The 23,716-nt window shown below is 44.5% G+C and overlaps 1 protein-coding gene and 1 pseudogene across 2 annotated transcripts in view; both read left to right on the top strand.

Moving 5' to 3' along the window:
• Positions 1 to 23,716, top strand: part of LOC311061531 (receptor-type tyrosine-protein phosphatase U-like) — a 165,224-nt gene that overhangs the window by 78,006 nt on the left and 63,502 nt on the right. Inside the window, exons 7-10 of the mRNA XM_084080189.1 lie at positions 6,872 to 7,192; positions 9,517 to 9,626; positions 11,549 to 11,750; positions 21,256 to 21,358. Coding sequence (XP_083936315.1) covers positions 6,872 to 7,192; positions 9,517 to 9,626; positions 11,549 to 11,750; positions 21,256 to 21,358 — 736 coding nt within the window. The remainder of the gene's footprint in view (positions 1 to 6,871; positions 7,193 to 9,516; positions 9,627 to 11,548; positions 11,751 to 21,255; positions 21,359 to 23,716) is intronic.
• Positions 1,413 to 2,856, top strand: LOC311061184 (CAAX prenyl protease 1 homolog; annotated as a pseudogene). The gene has a single exon. The product of its transcript is annotated as a CAAX prenyl protease 1 homolog (transcript).

Here is a 23,716-nt window from a genome sequence, read left to right as displayed (position 1 = left end):
TCCGCAGGTAATCTTGCAAACCGTTGGACATATCAGTGCCAAAGTTATTTTGCACACTGCCAGTTAACCTAGAACCCCACTATTTATTCTACAGTACATATGCAGTATATTTATACTCTTTGAGATATTTACTCTCCGTAGGAGAGTTTTGTTTTCACTTTCTAAATATGACACACCGATTGGTCAAGCCTCACGTGACACGTGACAATACGGTGAAATATTGTATAAATACATGGCGTCACTTTGGCAGTGTCTTTGCCACTGCCAAAGTGACGTAAGACAGGAACCATCACGAAATGGCTGCATGGCTGATACATAATTGGCAAATAGGACAGATAGGACACTAATATAGACAGGAGGGATATGACACTTACACAGACGGATAGGACACTTATAGTACACAGACAGGACGGATAGGACACTTATACAGACAGGACGGATAGGAGACTTATACAGACAGGACGGATAGGACACTTATACAGACAGGACGGATAGAACACTTACAGTATACAGACAGGACGGATAGGACACTTATACAGACAGGACGGATAGGACACTTACATAGACAGGAGGGATATGACACTTACACAGACAGGACGGATAGGACACTTACAGTATACAGACAGGACGGATAGGACACTTACAGTATACAGACAGGACGGATAGGACACTTATACAGACAGGAGGGATAGGACACTTACACAGACAGGAGGGATAGGACACTTACATAGACAGGACGGATAGGACACTTATACAGACAAGACGGATAGGACACTTATACAGACGGATAGGACACTTATACAGACAGGACGAATATGGCGGACACGGACCTGTGTAAGTGTTTGATCGGACACTTATACAGACAGGATGGATAGGACAGTTGTTGGAGGAGGCGAGGAGGCTCTCCACTTCCGCATTGAGTCGAGTGTGTGTGCATCAAGTGTATCCTCGACCACTCTCAACAGCTCCTCCCTCACTTATACAGACAGGACGGATAGGACACTTATACAGACAGGAGGGATACAGGACGGCATAAGAAGTATAATATTCCTAGAAGTAGAACACTCCCAACATTCCCAACACAAGTCTGCCGGCGGAGAGTTGTGCTCCGAGGAGCACTTTTTCTAGTTAACTTTAACCTTAAACATTTTACAGAAGTCAGTGGGGCTCGGATTGTCCAAATATGAAGAAGAACACAGATGACTTATACTGTATGATGACGTCATTGGACCAGGTGTATGCTTGTATAAAGTGTAGAAGACAATGTTTTGCCACATCGTAAATCTAACAAGTCAAGTGGGAAAGCGACTGGTTATTAGCTGCTAACTAATAAACAGTCAAGCTAGCTAGCGTTAGCTGGCAAAGCCAAACCAACACAGATTGAGTAACATAAGGCTCAGAACAGAGGAAAGATGACTGTAACTGCACCTGGCCTACCGGTAGAGAAACTGATATTTTACGCTGTGCTGGGCTTTTCATGGACGATATACCTTTGGCGGGCATACCTTGCGTACAGACAGACGAAGGTATGCAGAACAGTCACACGCATTCCTCTGGAACTGGAGGACATTATGGACGACGAAACGTATGAGAAGTCACGGCTTTACCGGCTGGACCAGAGCAACTTCACCCTCTGGTCTGGACTCTACTCCGGGACTAATCCCCTTCCTGTGGAGTGTGGCAGGTTCTGTGACGGCTCACTTTGGATTCGGTCCAGACTACGAGATCAGCCAGTCCCTTGTCTTTGTGAGCTTGGCCACCATTTTCAATGCCTTCACCACTCTTCCCTGGTGCATCTACAACATGTTTGTCATTGAGGAGAGGCATGGCTTCAACAAGCAGACGCTGGCCTTTTTCCTGTGGGACGCTGTCAAGAGGTTTGTTGACTTCCAGTGTATACTGCTGCTTGTGACAGCTCTGCTCCTCTACATCATCAGGGTTGGTGGAGACTACTTCTTCATCTACGCCTGGCTCTTTACCCTCTGTGTTTATCTGATGCTTGCAACCATCTCTCCCTATGTCGCTTGTCTGATTGCTAAATTCACTCCGCTGCCGGATGGAGAACTGAAAACGATGGTCGAAACCATGGCCAAGTCTATTGGCTTCCCCCTCGATAGGATTTACGTGGTAGAAGGTTCCAAGCGTACCGCACACAGCGACGCCTATTTCTATGGCTTCTACAAGAACAAGCACATTGTGCTGTGCGACACATTGCTGGAGGATTACTCTCCTCTGAACAAGCCTGGAGAAGGAGCACAGTACAAGAAGCAAGGCTGCAACAATCATGAGGTCCTAGCAGTTCTGGCTCACGAGCTTGGCCACTGGAAGCTCGGCCATGTTGTCAAGACCATGGTCATCATTCAGGTGTACTTCTTTCTGTACTTTGTCCTCTGCGCTGCTCTGATCAGACGGAAGGAGCTGTTCCTAGCCTTTGGCTTCCACGACAGCCTGCCCACCTTAATTGGCTTGGTGATCATCCTGTATGTTTCTTCCCCAAGCGTCCAGCTCCTGTCGTTCTGTCTGTTGGCGCTGTGCCGCAGGTTCGAGTTCCAGGCGGATGCTTTTGCGCGGGCCATGGGCAAAGGCCCGGATCTGCATTATGCCCTCATCAAGCTTCACGAGGACAACCTGTTGTTCCCTGTGACTGACTGGTTGTTTTCCATGTGGCACGACAGCCACCCTCCTCTGCTGGAACGCCTCAGAGCACTGGGCCACGATTCAATCTGTCCTGCACAGGCTTCAGACACGCCTCCTGCAGGAGACTTGAACCCATTTGATATGGCGTTGCAGCGTTGGAAGGTGTTGAGACCGTATGCCCTTGCTGATGTGGACACCTGGCAGGGTTTGAACCCATGACCCACGACGACGTATGCTCTAACGGCACATTTCATTAAGGCAATTCAAAGTCTTTTTTAACACATTGGACGCCAGAGGTTAATCTCATAATGTACCTACCAGTGCCAAGCTCTTTTTGTTGTTTTTTTGTTTTTTTCATGTCGTCATAGCCCCCGCTAAATCCGTTTAAAATCCGCGTTCATTTGGTTCGACACAAACACGGGATCCGTGAAAAACAAATACAAAAAAATCCGAGCCGATCCGTGCCGCCATTTTGAAGTTACAGGCGAGAACGTTAGACAGGACGATGCGGTGAGGAAAACAACAAGGGAGATAAATCGATTCTAAGCTAACGCCCAGACAGGAAACGGATGCGAGCGAAAAAAACTGAACCAGTTTTATTCCGTTTCCGGTCGGCCCCGGAACCGGACATGGGTCGAAAAAAATTCCGGAATGTGCACTTTTTCGATTTAACATGGGAAATGCGAGTCGCGTAGATCTACGCGACTGGCACACTGCGGCTTTAAATCGTTTGGCGTAGATCTACGCGACTGGCACGCGATGTGTTAAACACTGTTTTCTGCACCACAAGATAATGTGGTGCCTAAAAACTGAATGCTGCATATTCTGGCTTCGACAGTTTGCTGGACACTATTCTTTGTATATTGACTTCCTAGTTTCTGTGTGAATAATCTCTCAAGAACAGATTCAGAGCTGCGCTACTGAATCAGAACGTATGAGCATTGGCCTACAAGTGGGCATGCCTTCAGATCAGGAAGCAGGCTGCGCTTTACCCAAACAAATGTAGTGGGCGGGATTTACATCTGTGCGTTCGCTTCCCACTGGAAACACTCATTTAACAATAGTGTCCTCGGAGCCGACAAAACAACGGAATGTTAGCCACGAATTAGTGTTCCGTGGAGAAATGTTGTTAGTGGGAATGAAAACATAGGCGCACCGCCGGAAGTGGAGGGCTGAGGAGACCTGTAAAGACACAGTAGTAAACACAGTAGTAGTTACAATAGTCCAGTCTGAAAAAGATGCTGGAAATCTTCCTGGGACATAAGGCACAGCTAATTTAATAATAATAATATAAGTCAACCTTTAATCATTGAAGCTGCAGTCAAACTTTTAATTGATCTTACTTCCTTACTTCAGCTTTATTTATTTTAATCCAATCATTGATTTGTTCAATTAATTTACCGTAGTCCCCTGGGCTCAAGAGTTAAAAAACCTGAGTTGATCAGATTAGAATGTTGGTAGTTCAAAACCAAAAAACAGATTGGGATCACTTTGATATCATATAATTATCTCAGCAAACATTATGTCAATAAAGAGATATAAGTTTGATTAATCAAGGAATATCTTTAACATCCAGAATCAAAATATTTTCCAATCCGATAGGGATTCAAATTTTGGGACTCTTGGGTCCTGGTGAATAAAGGGATTAATGATAGAACTGTTAATAATCAACCCATCCTGTTATACCGTTGGCCCTGCTTCATCAACACCAGTCAAAAAACTAAACAAACTCAGCAGCATCACACATCATACATGTTTCACACACCCAAACAAATGGAAGGACAGAGCCGTCACACAACTAGTGCTCACAATCAGTGTTGCCATGTCTGCTTATTATAAGCGACTTTGGGCTTGTTTTTCTGTGAAGTCGCTTGTAAAATACTGATAGTTGCGGGTTTTTTTGGGCTTGCTTCCAAATGTATTGATTATTGTTTAAACCAGTGGTTCTCAACATTTTCATGTCAAGGACCCCCAAATTAATATGCATTTGTCCACGGACCCCCTTATCTGAAATTATTTTGTGCCATGGACCCCCGTACCGGATTTGTGTTGTTAAAACGTTTCCAGAATGTTCCACATTTTTGCACTTTTTTCCTATTTTTTTTTGTTGAAAATAGCAGATCTACAAGCTCACACGGACACACGTTGTGAGCTTGTACAGTAGATCGGCTATTTTCAAATAGCTGATGTATATAGGTTTAAAGGCCTCATGTGGCCTAGTTGCTTATTGGGCTTGTTTTCATAAATTGCTTGTTTCTCTCGCATTATCTGGCAACACTGCTCACAATAACAAATTGCACTGATCATCACTTTACATTACTGCCATCTAGACGGAGATGCAAGGCCTTCACCACATACTGTATACCGTCCTGATTCTGGGCATGTCATGATATTGGTGAACATTCAGCAAAAATAAGCCAACATTCTGAGAGAATAGCAGATCTTGTAACGGGCTATTTTCGCTATTGACCTTCAACATAGTATATAGGGTTGTTTAAAATGGAGGAGAGTTCACTTCAGCAGATGTGTCCTGTCTGCCATTGTTGAACAAACTGCCTAGCTGACAATGCTGTGTGCTGGGATGTAGGCTATGAATATATTCATGGAGACTCTATTTATCCGTTATGCTGCTGTGTTTGTATCTGTGTGTTTCTGTATTGAACTGGCTGTGAAAACAAATGTTCCTCTGGGACAGAAATGTCTAAATCTAAATGTAATGCTTTGTTTCTCAGCATGTTTCTCTGCTGTCAGGAAACAGCCTCCATTTCACCTGTTAATAAAAAGAAACAAAAAAACATTTATATTTTAGGTGGCAAATGCAGTTGCTCAATGTTGATTCATTGCGCTAGTTGTCCCTAAATGTCTAGTTGTCACTAGACATTTACAATGTCTAGTTTAAAAGTGTGTTAACTGTAGTCAGGAGCTTCCATCAGGGCCGGACTGGGACCAAAATTCAGCCCTGGCATTTTGGTCCGGCCCGCCCCCCCCCCCCCCCCCCCCCCCCCCCCCGATTTTGTCAACGGGGGGGGGGGGCGTTTCACTGTTTCAGCCCAGCCCTGCACATGAACTCTGCGGCCGCACTGAGGCGCCTGCTGGAAAGCATCCCAGCCCAAACATTAACGTAACTAATAATTGGGCCGCGCGACTCGGATATGACCGTAATAACCCTAAAACATTTTAAAAAATATATTTTTCAGTGGCCCACTGGCCCAGCGGCCCACCGGGCATTTGCCCGGTACGCCAAATGGCCAGTCCGCCGCTGGCTTCCATGCAGGGGACTCCGGAGTGATGCAACGAGGATGGTAGCGATTCTCTCTGACCAATCAGTAGTCTGCAGGGTTTTCACGTCACCTTTTGGGATTTCCTCATCTCGTTTGGAACCTCGACAGAGATGATACCAAAAAAAAACGTACCAGGTACTTTTTCCCAGTGGAAAACCAAAAAAAGGCGAGTTGATTTGAGCCAGTACCATGTAGTGGAAAAAGCATCACTCATTATCTGACTCTTTCTTGTCTCCGTCCGTGTGATTGGATGTCATTTTTTGGTTGTTATGCCAATTAATTCCCCCCCACACCCATTTGTGTGTTGTCACTGCTGTTGTATCCTACTGACTCACCTGCCAGTGAGGAGCCCCCACCGGGAGGACGTGAAGGAGCCTCCGTCCTACTCCTCCCGCCCAACACTCCTTGCTGACAGGTGCCGCCCTTGTATATCTGCTATTTTTGAATAGCCAAAGACAGGTATCAATGGGCTAACCCCTATATTATACATCGGATATTTTCAAAGAATCTTCATAAAATGTGGAAAAAGTGTAGAATATTTCTGAAACATTTTTTACAACACCAATCTTGTAACGGGGGGAGGGGGGTCCCTGGCACAAAATGTTTTCAGATGGGGGTCCGCGGTCAAATACGTGTTAATTAGGGGGTCCTTCACATGAAAAGGTTTGAGAACCACTGGTATAGACGCTCAACAAAGCCGTATCCACCAGAGCCCATGCATCAAAAAAAATGAATAATAATACGATTTATTTTTGGCCTTTTATGCCTTTTATTGAACAGGCTGACAGGAAATGGGGAGAGAGAGAGATGGGGAGTGACATGCAGCAAATGCCCTCGGGATCGCGACACGCTGTCAGGCTACACTGAGCCTAGGTGCCTGGACCGCTATACGCCAGCGGTCCAGGCCAGCCCATCCATTTTAATTCAACCCTTTGTCTCTGTGTCTCCACCAGAACCCATGCGGGCCTTGCGGGGCCTGACAGCCACAGAGATCGAGCCCCGGCAGCTGGCCTTGCAGTGGGAGCCCCTGGGCTACAACCTGACCCGCTGCCACACCTACTCGCTGTCCCTGTGCTACCGCTACTCCACGCCAACAGGGGGCGGCGGCGGGAACAACGCCACGGTCAGAGAGTGCCTGTCGGTGGAGGGCAACACGTCTCGCTTCACGCTGAGAGACCTGCCGCCCTTCCGCTCCGTCCACGTCCGCCTGGCGCTGGCCAACCCCGAGGGCAAGAAGGAGAGCCGAGAGGTCACCTTCCAGACGGAGGAAGACAGTGAGTGTTCAACCTGCATCAAGAACACACGGGTGGCCGAATGAAGTTATTTGGCCACTTACTTTTACTACAACCTTTATCCTAGTGAGGAAAAGTTGGAATACATTTGTTTATTTATTTTCTCTCCAATTTAGTCATTTTGTTCACTGAAGCCCCCGGGCATGCCACATGCACCGTGGAGGGATCGAACCTCTGTCTCCACGGTGGTGGCCCCCAGACGCCCCAGATGCATTTATTTCTGTGTTGAACAGATGATATCTGTTTAAGGAAACTACTTTACAGCCACTTTGGGATGCTGTTAGTCTGCTGTGCATTCTCACATAACGATTGTGCAATGTGTACACAAAATCCTGCCTTCTGGCCTTAACACACACACACACACGCGCACACACACACACACACACACACACACACACACACACACACACACACACACACACACACACACACACACACACACACACACACACACACACACACAAATATTGACTCATAAAATGCGCTGGATCAGCATAACTAAATAGAAGATCAGCCGTTTAAACGGAGCCAAGTGAAAAATTAATCAGGAAAGCCATGGCCACCAGCAAAATGATAAAAAATGATTTTGCTTATCTTTGTATTAATATTTTCCTGTGTACATCAGCAGATTGCACGCATTCTTATGCAAATTCACTGGAGGAACAGAAGGTCAGATGTGTATTCTTGTGTAGAATAAACAACACGTTGCTCACTAATGGAATGACACTTGGTGACATGCAGTAAGGGCCGCAGTGGAACATTATGATGATTGTGATGAATTTTGCGACATTGGACGATGGCCGTCGTCATAACACACGGCTCTCTCGTACGTTTTCAGTTTCCGCTGGGAACGTAATGTACTTTCATGCTCCGTTGAACAGCACAACACTGCTGAAACTGCCGAACAGCGGAAGAGATACGGAGAAAAGCGAGAGCGCTCTTAATTATCTGCACCTGCTTCCAGGCGAGAGGAAACAGTTATGTTCAAAACACTGACGGGTTTTACTCCAATGCCTGCAGTGATAAATGCAACAGGTTATCAAATTAGTTGTATTTGCTCTGACTGGTTCGGTTAACTCACTCATGAAATGTGTCAAGCCATAATTCACCCTGACCCCCCAGTCCCCCTACGCCTTTTCTTGATTTTTCTGTGAATAGTTTTCCTTTGAACAGATCTGACAGTTCTCCAGTCCCTCTGCCAGTACAGGAACCACTGTCAGACTTGGAGATAACAGTAATTGAAACCCAGCTGGTGAAAGTTTCCCCTGTGTCTATTTCGTGTTGGGCTCCACAGTCAAACATGGCTGCAATGATTTGTGCTGCACAGGGAGCAGATTTGACTGTCAATGATCCACGGAGGCAACGGGATTTGTCTCAAGTGTCCTCTGCCTGACTCACAGAGTCACGACACAAACGTTTTTCTGTTTTTTTTTTACTTTGCAAGGAACTGGCATGCAATTACACAGTTTCACACATGGACAGACAGACGCGTGTGCGTGCGTGTGCGTGTGCGTGTGCACGTGTGCGTGCGTGTGTGTGTGTGTGTGTGTGTGTGTGTGTGTGTGTGTGTGTGTGTGTGTGTGTGTGTGTGTGTGTGTGTGCGCGTGTGTGCGTGCGTGTGTGCGTGCACAGAGGGAGAAAGCAATACAGACAGATGGAGAAATACTATTCATTGTAAATGATCACAATTTTCCTTTCTGTCTTTTTTGAACATTACTCTTTCTGATGGGAATTTCCTTCCATGCTGTTTGGAACATGCACTTCATGGAGGCAGAAATACAGGCTTATTTTTTCTCAGGATATAAAACAAAAGTCCTGTTTGTGGCTGTTTTGGCTCAGTTCCCTGTTTTCTTTTTTTCTTCAGTCAGCATGGCGCTAAAGAAGAAAAATGGCGTGTCATCCTCTAAGACTTGGTGCTCTGTTATCAGACAGTGGAGGGAAGCCTGCAGCGCAGGCACACACAATCCCAATTCATGCAGCGGGACCTGTCTGCGCACGCTGCACGCCCCTTCATCACTTCCATTCCTGAAACATCTTGCTGTTTCCCCTTTCATTTCCCCCCATTCCTCTCTTGGTTCACTGCCTTTTCCTCTCCGCCCAATGTGTTTTTATTATCTGGCCTACAGGCACAAGAGTCCATTAATGTTGAGTCCACACTGCTGTTTGTTAGTGAGAACGCTGTTTTGTTTCTTGCTGTAGTTCATTAACGTTGAGTCCACGTTGTTGTTTGTGTTCTCTCTCTCTCTCTGTAGTTCATTAATGTTGTTTGTTACTGAGAACGCTGTTTTGTTTCTTTCTCTCTGTAGTTCCCGGTGGCATCGCTCCAGAATCGCTGACCTTCACCCCATTGGACGATATGATCTTCCTCAAGTGGGAGGAGCCTGTGGAGCCTAATGGCCTCATCTCACAATATGAGGTATCAGAACAGGTTTTAGTCTGGCTAAAAACTGTGTAACAAATGTATTTTGTTCACAGTCAGTGTAATGACTAAATGAAGAAATATGTCTTCACTTTCAAAGATAGCTCTCTCTCTCTCTCTCTGTGTGCTTTAATCGTGTTTCTCCCTTTGATTAAACACACACTAGCTTGACTTGTTGTTGCTGTAGAGGCATACCAGTCTACAACTAGAAAACAAGACCATGCTCCATAGGCAACGATACCAATGTTAGCGCAAGGCTCACCATAGCACGTTCGTTAGCACATAGGCATTGTTCAAGATTGTAGCCCAATGTAAAAGGATGAATGCAAGTGATTCTCTGAAGAAATGTTTTCAATTTACATTTTAAGATATACGGCTATTATATGTGGGAGTATTCAAGCCAGGTAGCCACACAACTGCTAATTCCCTTAGCTGACTGTCTGAAAGCCTTTTCAATTGCACAGTGAAGCAACACCATTATTAGACTCTGTCTTGTTTTTGTTAGTTAGTGTGTCCAACAGTTGGTAGCAGCCAGCAATACACAGGAGTCCCCAACCAATAGATAAGGAAGGATCCTTCTTCACAGTCCATAAGATTTATACATTCTTATGGTAATGAGATATAACCCCAAACTCCAGGCTGTAATTACATGGGGGACAAGCATTATAATTACTTATTTGCCTAAGAGATGCCTCCACAAGGGGGCAACTTTAAATGTTTCTAATTAATTATTGATGGGCTCATATCACGCACAGCGTGGGCTGCATAAGAGGCTGTATATTAGAACACATTGTAGTTGTAAGTTCTCAAATTAAGCATTGTTTGTAGTCAGCACATGGGTGTGGGGTGAGGGGATACTGTCTGGTGTGTTGCTGTGAAGGACGCGCGCGCACACACACACACACACACACACACACACACACACACACACACACACACACACACACACTCAGAGATGCCAAGCTAAAGAGAAGGTGACTGGAATAGTTTGAAATGTGTTGTAGAACAATCAGGCTGTGACAAACACAGGAAAGACAGTGAATTGTAGGAGTTGAAATGAAAACGTGTGGAGACACAGAGCGATGGTGGACAGACAGACAGACAGACAGACAGACAGACAGACATGACAGAAAGGGAAGGTGGACAGTTCCACCTGTGTCTCGCACACAACAGACAGACTGACAGATAGACAGCTGTCTAATAGCCTTAAAATAACAGACAGAGAGGGACAGTGGTTACTATAGCTCCGTCCATCCGGGGGATGAAGAGGTAAGCCAGAGTTCGTTGGGCAGCTGGCAAGAGTGCCACGCAGGCCGAGACATCAGGTCTGTGGGTGGCGAGGGCGTAAGTAGGCACAACAACGCCTGAACAGCACAAATCTACCAACACCTCACCACTGTCGCAGGCTCAGCCCAAAAATAACATCGATGCCATGTTGTTCTCATCCTCTAGGGTTGAAATAACGTTGTCATGTTGTTCTCATCGTCACATTTGCCAGATGTTCTCCCACGGCAGTGCGTTGAAGCGCTGCTCCATGCCAACAACGTCGCTATGAGTGTATAGGCTGTTTTCATATCCGTTGACTTATAAACTGTTTACAGCTGAAAGTTTTCCCTGCAAAGAGCAGGGAAAACGGAACTAAAATCTCAAGAAATCCATAATCCTGTGTGTGAAGTGTGTCCAAATATTCAGCAAAGTGAGGATCTCTATACCCTGTTAGCTTACATCAGCAAAAGATTTACTGGATAAGCTAAAGATGAATTTGTTAAAGCCTGTTCTCATAAAACGACAGTAAACAGCTATTAAATCCTTGTTGTGTTAGCATTCCTCTCAGCTCCGTATCAAACTGCCACGGCAGCAAAGTAAAAAACCCATAAAGGTGTTAATCCCGTGGGTGTGTTTTTGTTTCCCATTGTCAGATCTCCTACCAGAGCATCGAGTCGTCTGACCCCAGCATCAACGTGCCGGGGCCCAGACGAACAGTCTCCAAGCTGAGGAATGAGACCTACCACATGTTCTCAGGCCTGCACCCAGGAACCACCTACCTGGTGTCTGTCCGCGCCCGCACCGCCAAGGGCTTCGGCCAGACGGCCCTCACCGAGATCACCACCAACATTTCTGGTGAGCTGGTTTGCTCGACTAGCGGACCTGCTGGCCATAGAGCTGGTCTTTATGTCCTATAAGCTGACACATGCTGTTGAGTAGCAGACATGTTAGATAGAGCTGGTCTTACTGACACAAGCTGTTACAGAGCAAGGAGGAGATTATTTTTAGCGGTGCCAACCGCTCTACGTTTGACTCTGTCTGCGTGTGTGTCCGTGTGTCCGTGGGTCCGTGGGTCCGTTTGTGTGAGCACGGAATGAGCACGGCAAAGAAGCAAACAGCTATAACTTCAGTTTGCAGCATGCCACCAAGTCCAAATTTGGTATGTGGACTTAGACCACCAATAGGGACGAGCATGAATTGATGACGTTATCAAAGAGGGGTCCAGGGACCCCCAGCGCCCATATGAGCACGGGATGAGCACGGGGTTTTAAACAGCTATAACTCCAGTTTGCAGCATGCCACCAAGTCCACATTTGGTATGTGAACTTAGACCACCAATAGGCACGAGCATGAATTGATGACGTTATCAAAGAGGGGTCCAGGGACCCCCAGCGCCCATATGAGCACGGGATGAGCACGGGATTTTAAACAGCTATAACTCCAGTTTGCAGCATGTCACCAAGTCCACATTTGGTATGTGGACTTAGACCACCAATAGGGACCAGCATGAATTGCTGAAGCCCCGCCCCCTCTGTCTTCCCATTGGCTGGCCTTCAAACAGCCATAACTCAAGTTCGCAGCATGCTATGGAGTACAAATTTTGCACATGGACTAAAGCCAGCAATAGGGACTAACTGTCATTACTTAAGCCCTGCCCCCTCTGTCTGCCCATTGGCTGGGCTTTAAACAGCCATCATTCCAGTTTGCAGCATGCTACCAAGTACAAATTTGGTAAGTGGACTCAGACCACCAATAGGGACGAACTGAAATGAGTTAAGGCCCGCCCCAAAGGCACCGCTTCCTTCACACAGGGTGTGATTTTAAATAACAAATTATTTTGTGCAAATTAACTAGTGAACTTAAAGAGTTCACACTCGACACTGCACTTCCTTGGGTCCTCAGCAGTATATCCAACATGTGTAAAGCTGATTGGATGAACAGTTCTCGAGAAACGACAGACACACATGCAGAGATTCCTGGAATTCTATAGATGGATACACTTGGACTAACATGCAGACAGAGGTGTATTCACGGCAGCTGAGTTGAGGAAGGCTTTGGACTTGGAGGGTGGTCATTCATTCATTTGTTCACTCTGCTTTACAGATCTGTAAAGTTTGTGGTTTGGGGTTCTGATCTTGAGTTCTCTGATTTTTTTTTTTACATCTGACTACACTGTTTCAAAGAACGAGGGTCCAGTTTATCTAAACAGAAGTTTGCTGTTACACAAAGCTGTCAAAACATAAAAAAGAAAAAAAGAACATTCTTGTTATTCACTCGTTGAAAAACATTTGGCTGTGCAGTGTGTATACTTTCGTATTCTACATCTTATCTTATTTTAAACATCTGTCTTCATACAACGAAACAACAGAAGGCATAAATGGTAAATGTTTGGCTTGGTTGGTTCTGTGGATAAAAAGCTTTGTTGAATCTACCACTGGCTGTCATGTCAATATGAGACCCAGCGCCATAAACTGCTCTGTTCCATCTGCTTTATAGAGCAAGTTAGATGGGGTTAGATGTGTGTGTGTGTGTGTGTGTGTGTGTGTGTGTGTGTGTGTGTGTGTGTGTGTGTGTGTGTGTGTGTGTGTGTGTGTGTGCGTGCGTGCGTGCGTGCGTGCGTGCGTGCGTGCGTGCGTGCGTGCGTGCGTGCGTGCGTGCGTGCGTGCGTGCGTGCGTGCGTGCGTGCGTGCGTGCGTGCGCTGCTTAAGCTTAATCAGAGTCAAGTTTTCAGGATTAGTCGATCTACACTAGCCTGGTAAACCCTCCCTCCAGAAATCTGAAATTTGTATTTTATTCCTGAAATCAAATGGAAATGAGAATTCCGGAGGGAGGGGCTTTACCAGGCTAGATCTGCACACCATTGTATAATTATTTTTAAATGACACAACACGGGGGCATTTGAGTCTATGTACAGTATGTGCATTTGACTGGGGACCATGGGATTTCTGTTGAGTCTGACATCAGTGCACGTTGAAAGGTTTCTGTTGTGTCTGTCATCAGTGCATTTGAAGATCAAATCTCCATGTGTGCATATCTCTGCTGTCCGGCAGAAACCAGCTAACTCCAAAATGTTCATTTTTCAGGAAATGAAAAAAAGTGGAGGTTTTGTTCATCATTGATACGAACAGCTGAATTGACCTCCAAGCTCACAATGAGGTTGGAGGTCAAAAGGGGGTGGAGCCTGGAGTTTGAGGATCCAATGGAGTTAGCTGGTTTTGTCAGAAGCGCTTTTTAATGCTTTTCATTGGTTCAATATTTTTTTACCAACACACAGACGTAAAGGGTGTTCAATGGCCCTGATTCATGGAGAACTAGATAAAGTGCTCCTCGGAGCACAGGTCTCCGCCAGGTCAGATACGTTATTGTGGCCTCCTGGTGGCGCTATAATAGGCCAATGTGAAAAGGGTGCCATTTATTCTTAGGTCGTTCACGGCAATCGGACACTGCATTCATGATTTGAAGCATTTTGTTCCAAAAATGTGTTTTGCTAAATTAGACCTGCTGGTGGCGCTATAACAGGCCAATGTGAAAAGGGTGGCATTTCTTCCTCGGCCTAGTGGGAATGTGCGTGTGAAATTTCACGGAAATCGCACGCTGCGTTCATGGTTTGAGGCAGTTTGTTCAAAACGGACCAATCCTGCAAACTTTGGATGGCAACCTTAACCAATAAGGATGGAATATGGGAAATCGGACAGATCAGGGTTGATCACATGACTATAGAGATACTGTGTACCGATTTGCATGACGTTTGGTTAAAAACTGTAGGAATAATGTGAAAAAAATGGGTTTTGCACAAATCGGCCTCCTGGTGGCGCTATAACAGGCCCATGTGAAAAAATTGAGGCAGAGGTTCTGAATTGGCATCCAGGGAGTGTGTGTGCACAGTTTCGCAGCGACCGGGCCAACGGTGCCGGAGATTTGGTGGTAACACACGGACACACGGACGGACACACGGACACACGGACGGACACACGGACGGAGGGTAAAACATACTCTCTCGCCATGCCTTACGGCCTGGCGGAGACAAAAATGCAAAAGCACAAAAATGTAGTTAGCTGGTTTCTGCCAGACAGCAACGATATGCTTTATGTTGTGTCTGACATCAATGCATTTGAAGATCAAATCTCCATGAGCATTTTCTTTATGTTTTGTCTGACATCAGTGCATGCTGATCTCGGGGCACGGTGGCGCAGTCGGTAGCGCTGTCGCCTCACAGCTAGAAGGTCCTGGTTTCGATTCCCGCAGGGGACGCTGTGGGCACTGGGGGTGTGTTCTCTCCTCCGCGTCATCAGTGCCCATACCCTAGATGGTTGGCGAAAGGTTGGCGAAAGGGCCTTTCTGCGTGGAGTTTGCATGTTCTCCCCGTGTCTCCTAGGGTAGATACCGTCACAAAAACATGCAGTAAAGTATAGTGACGCCTGATGGAGGGGAAAGGAACTGGTTGGAATAACGTGTTCCTTCCACGCACTACGTCCAACCAGGGAAACTCTCCCCTGTCAGGTGATAAGAAGGTCAGTTGGCTCTCATGCATTGCAGGAGGCATGAGCTCGGCCCTGGCCTCCCTAGGTTGGCAGAGGGAAGGTAGTGCCCAGGATTACATAGACAATTGGCACTGGGTGTAAAAGAATGTGGTTACAAAATCGTGGGATAAAAATGTAGAAATTAGTGCATGTTGATCTCCATATATGTGCATTTGCCGGGGGGCACCTACCTCAAGGACCGTGGTCCACCGACCGACCGACCAACCCACCCAACCACCCACCCAGTAGTCAATTTATAGGATGCCATGGAACTCCATATTTGGACTGACATCATAGTGACTACACAAGCGTTGAATCAGCTTGGCATAAAAGCAGACGACACAGCGTGAATGGAGAGAGACATCAAGTAAGTCTTTACCAACTATAAGAGGAACCTTTCCTGAACCGCTGCTCCCAACAATGAGCAAGCAGCACAGAGACACGGAAGAACCCAGATCTACAGATAATCAACCGTTTACGAAGATTTTAACTCAATCCGAGGTAAAGAGACGTCAGCTGACTGACACAGGAAAGAAACATCACATATGTAATCAATGTGACAAGAGTTTCAGTCAGTTCACTACCCTGGAGAGACACCAGAGTGTCCACACTGGGGAAAAACCTTTCCAATGTAAGTGGAAACATTGTGATATGAGTTTCAGTCGGTTAGGTAACCTGAAGAGACACCAGCTTGTCCATACTGGAGAAAAACCTTTCCACTGTAAACGTTGTGACAGGAGTTTCAAACAGTTAATTGAACTGAAGAGACACCAGCATGTCCACACCGGAGAAAAACCTTTCCACTGTACGCAGTGTAACAAGAGTTTTACTGTGTCAACTAGCCTGAAGATACACCAGCGGATCCACACCGGGGAAAAACCTTTCCACTGTACCAAGTGTGACAAGAGTTTTACTGTGTCGGCTAACCTGAAGATGCACCAGCTTGTCCACACTGGGGAAAACCCTTTCTATTGTAAACAGTGTGACAAGAGTTTCAATCGGTCGGGTGACCTGAAGAAACACCAGCGTATCCATACCGGAGAAAAACCTTTCCACTGTATGCAGTGTAACAGGAGTTTCACTCAGTTAGGAAACCTGAAGGCACACCAGCGTATCCATACAGGAGAGAAACCTTTCCACTGTATGCAGTGTGACAGGAGTTTCAGTCATTTAGGTGACCTGAAGGCACACCAGCGTGTCCACACCGGAGAAAAACCTTTCCATTGTACGCAGTGTGACAAGAGTTTCACTGTGTCAAGTGGGCTGAAGAGACACCAGCGTACCACACGTCACAACGTTGTCCTCCAGAGCATTTGAAGAAACACGTTCTGAAACACTGCCAGACATCCCAGATGAAAGACCATAAGCCAAATATCTAGAAAGTGGTGCTCAGTCAGTGGAGAGCATACTCTACCAGATAATATGGCATCCTCAATTAGACATCAGTCTTCTTGACCAAATATGTAGCCGCGTGGAACAGCTGGAAGGGATCTGGAATAATGACTGAAACAGATTTGGAATAGATATACAGTATGTGAATGGGACTGGTAGAATATGACTCATTTCGGGGATTCTGAAATTGCGGAAATTAAGAAAATAGGTCTGTTTTTTCTTCTCTTTTTTTTTCAAATCAACTCTTTGACTGCCAGAGTATTTCATAAAGTACTCCCCCAGTGCCAGCGATTTTCGTGTTTATTTTTTTTTGTTATTTTGTAATTTAATTTTTAAATAGCTTGTCTAGCTGCGGTTTTAAACAATACGACAAATCGACCAGCAGAGAGCAGTAGATTGACACCTCAATCACTCGCTGACTCGCTCTACCCCCCCCCAAACAGGTTCAAACAGTATACGTCATCATCCGGATGTGACGTTTTCAACAATCGCTGATCGGGCTAAATTACGATGTGATACACGACTACGATGACTGTTCGTCACCCAGACTAAAGAGAATAGAAGTGGACCTCTCCGTTTGTTTTTTATACCGTGTGAAAAAACGTGTTTTCCCCTATTCTGGCCGAAATTGACCAGTTTCACTTTCAAAACCTTTGCTTCATGCATGTCACACAAACAGAATGCGATGCGTTTTGTTGATATGACAGGTTTGTTCATATAGAGTCCTATCCACAAATCCACCATTTAACTTCCACAATCCACATTATCAAAACCAATGGTGCAATTCTGTTGCATGATGCAAAGGGTTTGAAAGTGAAACTGGTCAAAGTCACTGGCCACCTACTGTACAAAAGATATAAAGTTACACAGCATATGTGTAGCTTTGTATCTGAAGTTGAAACCAGCTCAACGTTTTTTGTAGCTTTGTAGCTGTTTTTGTGCTGTTTTTGTAACTGCCAGTGTGAACACAGCATAAGAACCTTAGAGAAAAAAGTTTAAATTAGGTTGCAGACACATCTGTGTTTTTGTGTGCGTTGGGTTTGGTTGGCCAATGCACCTGTTCCACTGATCATGGTGTATAATAGTGTCTACCGTAGCTTCTTACAATGGCTACCAGGATGAATGACGCAAAAGATTGCTACTGCTTACACAATCATTCAGCTGGTCGATAACGGCAGATAATTATGTGCTGAATGCGTATCTATTGGATTTCTTGCACGGTAGCAATGACTGATTTAAGATAAGGAGGGAAATTCAGTTGCCAAAGGCAGCAGTTAAGAATACAGATTACAGGGCAAGAAGAAAGTAGATACAGCGTGATGGTAAAAGATCACAGTCAAAGCAACACCCTTGCTAAGTTGGCAAAAAATATAAATAAGATTATGCAACATTAAGCAATATACAGTATACACCACTATACACCCTCAGCAGTGCTAGCATAGTGCAAGGCAAAGGCAAAATACAAGAGAACGCACAGTAAGCATGTCTAATAGTGACATACCATACTGAACTGGATCGTAAAAGCTGCCGGTACGGCCTAAAATGCTAGTATCTGTATCGACCAATCAGATACCATGTAATTCATCACATGATGATGACATTTACAGCCATCAATTATTTTGTATTTTGAACGCTTCAGTTGATGTTGCACTGCTTTTTTATACTCTTACTGTATTATTATATAACGGATATTTACGTTATTATTTTACTAACTTGGAGCTGCACTTGAACAATTCTTAATGCTTGGGAAGATGAATCTATCCTGCTGCCAAACCTTCCCACAATTTCCAAGTGAAGGGGATTTGAGTGGTTGTCTATAAGAGGAAGATGAAGACGACTTTGAGTTGGATGAAATCAACGACCGTTCGTGTTCTGATGATGAGGCTAATGAGGAGGATAAAGGCACTGAGTCCAGCGGAGCGACTGTTGCCGGTGTAGTAACTGTCGCTATCGGACCTATTTTAATGATCATCATCAGTTGATAATGTAGCAGTCGGCACTGATCATCCAGCAGAAATGGAAAAGAGAAGAAACTTTGATTGTAAATGGCAATAAAGCAGAATTCAGTGTTTTGCAGTCAAACATTGCCTCCAGATTCGATCTATGAGACTCAAATGTACACAGCAGCAGTGTCAAAAGACCACATGTTTCTTATGGGAATTATAAAGGTGTGTATTAATGATTCAGTAATGACTCAACCCACCAAGAAAGTCGCAACGAAGCGAAAGTTTCATAAATCAACATACATGGTGCACACCGTTGTGGTGTGTCGAACTACATTTTGCTTCTTCTATGGGTGACTTTCATCTATGATAACTATGTCAGGGATTAGTTGTTAGCTAGTTTACTTTACTTTAATTTATTTGTGTATTTAGACGGGACCGTGCATGCTGCATATTAATGAACAGTAGGCCTACATAACAATGTAATGTAAATAACAAAGATGCTAATTTTCATCCGTAGTTCCCACAAAGAAATTATATTATTTTCCAGTATAACATGTTCACTCTTTCTCTTTCTTTTTTGTTCTTCAATTATTATTATTATTATTATTATTATCATTACCTATGCTGCTGCATTGCCTGAAGGAAGAAATTAGTTATACTATTATGTGCCTGTACACAACGATAAAACACATCATTGAACCTTGAAACAGGCAACAAAACATAATACATTGCAAGAAAAACACTTACATACGAAAGGGAATATAAACTTACTAGAGGTTCGGGCCGCTACGCAGTCCTCACACTTACGTCGCACCGCCGATCTCACTGATATGCCCATCTATGGAGATCTCTGTATCTGTCGGTCCTTGTCCCTTTTATGCCCATACATTGAGATCACAGATGTCATCAGTAAATATACTGTGGTATATGGAGCTGACTGATTTGTTTGCGCCTGATGCCATGATGACACATAGAGGTTAGACAACACACTCCATATTTGGGCATAGTTGCATTGGGAAGTCTTTACAGTATATGGTTATATCTGAGTCATGGTGACATGAGCGTGACATCAGAGGTGTGTATGTATATATACACGCACGCACGCACGCACGTACACACGCACACACACGTATGTATGTTTGAAAATGCTCAGAAACATACTATGGGAGTGCTATTTGGTGATTGACATCACAAAAGTATAGGCAAAGATATTCTGACATGCAAAAACAGTCTAATATTGGCGGCCATCTTTGATTTACGAGTGGCCCAGTTTCTTAAATCGAAGAGTGGCCTCCAAAGATGATTGTACCAAATGTCACGCTTGTATCACCATTTGAACAATTCTCCCAAAATATTGCCGTTATCTGCTGCACTAGAAGAAGAATAGAGGTAGAAAGAAGAGCAAGGAGAGTGAAGAAGAAATACATCTACATAACATATTGCACATGCGTATACTGTAGGCCTACAGGCTGTCATGAGAAAGACAATGGCAATGAAAGGCCTTCAACATGGACATCTAACCACACCTGCACATTGTTGTAGTTTTTATACTGTAGTATCAATGTCCTTCCTCTGATGTAAAAAACAAAAAGCAAAAGTATATTTCCTGTTCTGGCTAACTGCTTTCATCTGATCTGGTTTACAATGATCTCTTGCAACAGCAGAACACTGCAGTTCATTCTTAGTACAACACTTATTACACTTATCATAAACGAATCGACATGAAATCCGATCAACCTGTATTATACTTTGTTGTACAGTGGGGGTAGCCTGGCTCTAGCCCCTGAATCGCTAGACACGCCCATAAACAATTTTCTTTTTAAATCTGAGGATTGAATAATGGAGTGAAACAAAATGAAAATTCAGAGTGTCAGGCTACAGTGTGGGGTGCAAAAAGAATGAAACAAAGTGTCACAATGTGATGTGTTGTGAGCTTGTAGATGTGCTATTTTCATTTTATGATATTGATATTGATTTGAAGTTATATCGCCCAGCCCTGAACATACAGTAATTGCAGTTAATTATGTCCCTATAGGAAACAGTACAACACTGCAGTTAATTCTGTCTCTATAGAAAACAGATGTGGGAACTCTCCACCTTATTGTTCCCCAGAGCTGTGCTGAGCTTGTTGTGCTGTAAGATGAACCCTAATTATAAGGGCCACTTGTTTTCTGTGTGGTTGGTCACCAGGCGCACCCGGCTCTCATCAATCAGTGGCATTGTGTGTGTGTGTGGGTGGCTGTGGATGTAGGGACATACAGTAATGAATAAGGATGGTGTGTAAGCAAAGAGGCTAGGATGGTTTCATTTCTCACAGTGTTTTGCATAAATACCTACTATATGTTTTAGGTTTTTTTTCCTTTCTGTTCGCCACATTGTTTTGACAGCCCCTTGAACTAAATACTTCTCTCTCTCTCTCTCTCTCTCTCTCTCTCTCTCTCTCTCTCTCTCTCTCTCTCTCTCTCTCTCTCTCTCTCTCTCTCTCTCTCTCTCTCTCTCCAGCTCCTGTGTTTGACTACGGAGATATTCCCTCTCCGCTGAGCGAGTCAGAGAGCACCATCACAGTTGTGCTTCGCCCTGCGGTGGGCAGAGGAGCTCCTGTCAGGTACACCTTGTTACTGATGTATTGTACAAGCTGCCGCACGTTCAAAGACCCACCAACCACACTGCAGTGTTTACAGCTACGCTGCTGCATGTCCTGCAGCCTGTAGATTTAAGTCTTGAAACTTAGAGAAAAGAAGTGTTTCCCGCACACTGTCTTCACTTAGAGATATCTATTAAAACAGGAATCACATACAGTACCCCATGAAGGTCAGTAGAATGAAACATTGTTCCTCTTTAAATGCAAAAGTGTGTCGGACCACTTCTTTTCTCTAAGTTTGCTGTTCTCTATTACGCACCCACATGTCCTTGTAAGGAGGTGTGCAAAAGGACTTTATTTACTAAGACTTAAAACTTTTAAAAAGTTTTTCCAGTTTCTTTCCATTAGTGATGATGTGAGAAGTGTGGCACGTGGGGTACTAGCAGGGCCGGACTGGGACCAAAATTCAGCCCTGGCATTTTGGTCCGAACCGGCCCACCACCCCCCGGGCCGTTTTGTCAACGGGGGGGGGTTCACTGCTTCAATAGCCCAGCCCTGCACATGAACTCTGCAGCCGCACTGAGGCGCCTGCTGGAAGCATCCCAGCCCAAACATTAAAAACATTTAACGTAACTAATAATTGGGCCGGTACGCAAAATGGCCAGTCCGCCGCTGGGTACTAGACCTTTCTTCCTATACAGTATAATGATATTCTAATTGTAGAAATTGCCAGGTAAATGTGAATTTCTAAGCCATTGACGTTTTTAGAATAAAAGGGAATGTTTGTTGTAATTGCTGTGCATTAATAGGAGAAAAGAAGTGGCTATATTGGAAAGTACTTATCCTCCCTTCCTGTGTTCACATGATTATTATTGCAGCTGCCAAGTATGTTTGAGTATCCAAAGAAACGGACAACGTCTTTTTTATCCTCAGAGAACACTGGAACTGATGTTTTTCCATCCTACCAGACCGTTAATTGCATTCACCTTCTAACTAGTCCTTGGTGAGAACAAGACATAGTACTATGACCTACTTCCTGGTGAGGCTTGGTAAATAAAACAGAGAAATAAAAGACGGCTGCAAAGATGGTATTAGGAAACGAGACAACAAATAATATTCTACTTCGGTACTTCCTGGTCAGGGTTTGGTGTGACATCATGACAAACTAGATAAAGTGCTCCTCGGAGCACAGGTCTCCGCCAGGTCAGATACGTTATTGTGGCCTCCTGGTGGCGCTATAATAGGCCAATGTGAAAAGGGTGCCATTTATTCTTAGGTCGTTCACGGCAATCGGACACTGCATTCATGATTTGAAGCATTTTGTTCCAAAAATGTGTTTTGCTAAATTAGACCTGCTGGTGGCGCTATAACAGGCCAATGTGAAAAGGGTGGCATTTCTTCCTCGGCCTAGTGGGAATGTGCGTGTGAAATTTCACGGAAATCGCACGCTGCGTTCATGGTTTGAGGCAGTTTGTTCAAAACGGACCAATCCTGCAAACTTTGGATGGCAACCTTAACCAATAAGGATGGAATATGGGAAATCGGACAGATCAGGGTTGATCACATGACTATAGAGATACTGTGTACCGATTTGCATGATGTTTGGTTAAAAACTGTAGGAATAATGTGAAAAAAATGGGTTTTGCACAAATCGGCCTCCTGGTGGTGCTATAACAGGCCCATGTGAAAAATTTGAGGCAGAGGTTCTGAATTGGCATCCAGGGAGTGTGTGTGCACAGTTTCACAGCGACCGGGCCAACGGTGCCGGAGATTTGGTGGTAACACACGGACACACGGACACACGGACACACGGACGGAGGGTAAAACATACTCTCTCACCATGCCTTACGGCCTGGCGGAGACAACAAGAAGCAGACCAGAGACTTATGACAACCAGTGGTGGAAAAAGTACTCAAATGCTTTACTTAAGTAAAAGTGCCAATACTGCAATATAGAAATACTCTTGTAACAAGTAAAAGTCCAGAATTCAAAACTTACTTGAGTAAAAATACAAAAGTATTGGCATCAAAATGTACTTAAAGTACCAAAAGTAAAAGTACTAAAATGTTTGAAAATAGCCGATCTACAAGCTCACAACGCGTCGTGATACGACGCGTTGTGAGCTTGTAGATCGGCTATTTTCAAATAACCTATGTATAAAATAGGACTGAAGTGGTTAATGTATGTTTCATAATATCATAATTTATATCTGAAAAGTAACTAGTAACTAAAGTTTTCAAATAGTTGTAGTGGAGTAAAAGTATTGGAAATTGGAAATACTCAAGTACAAATACCTCAAAATTGTACTTAAGTACAGTCCTTAAGTAAATGTACTTTCCACCACTGATGACAATGCATTGGTGTGATTCTTCAGACACAACC

The sequence above is a fragment of the Gymnoscopelus microlampas genome (assembly GCF_963454915.1).
Source record: "Gymnoscopelus microlampas genome assembly, chromosome: 15".
Lineage (NCBI taxonomy): Eukaryota > Metazoa > Chordata > Actinopteri > Myctophiformes > Myctophidae > Gymnoscopelus > Gymnoscopelus microlampas.
This window is presented reverse-complemented; position numbering and strand designations above follow the sequence as displayed.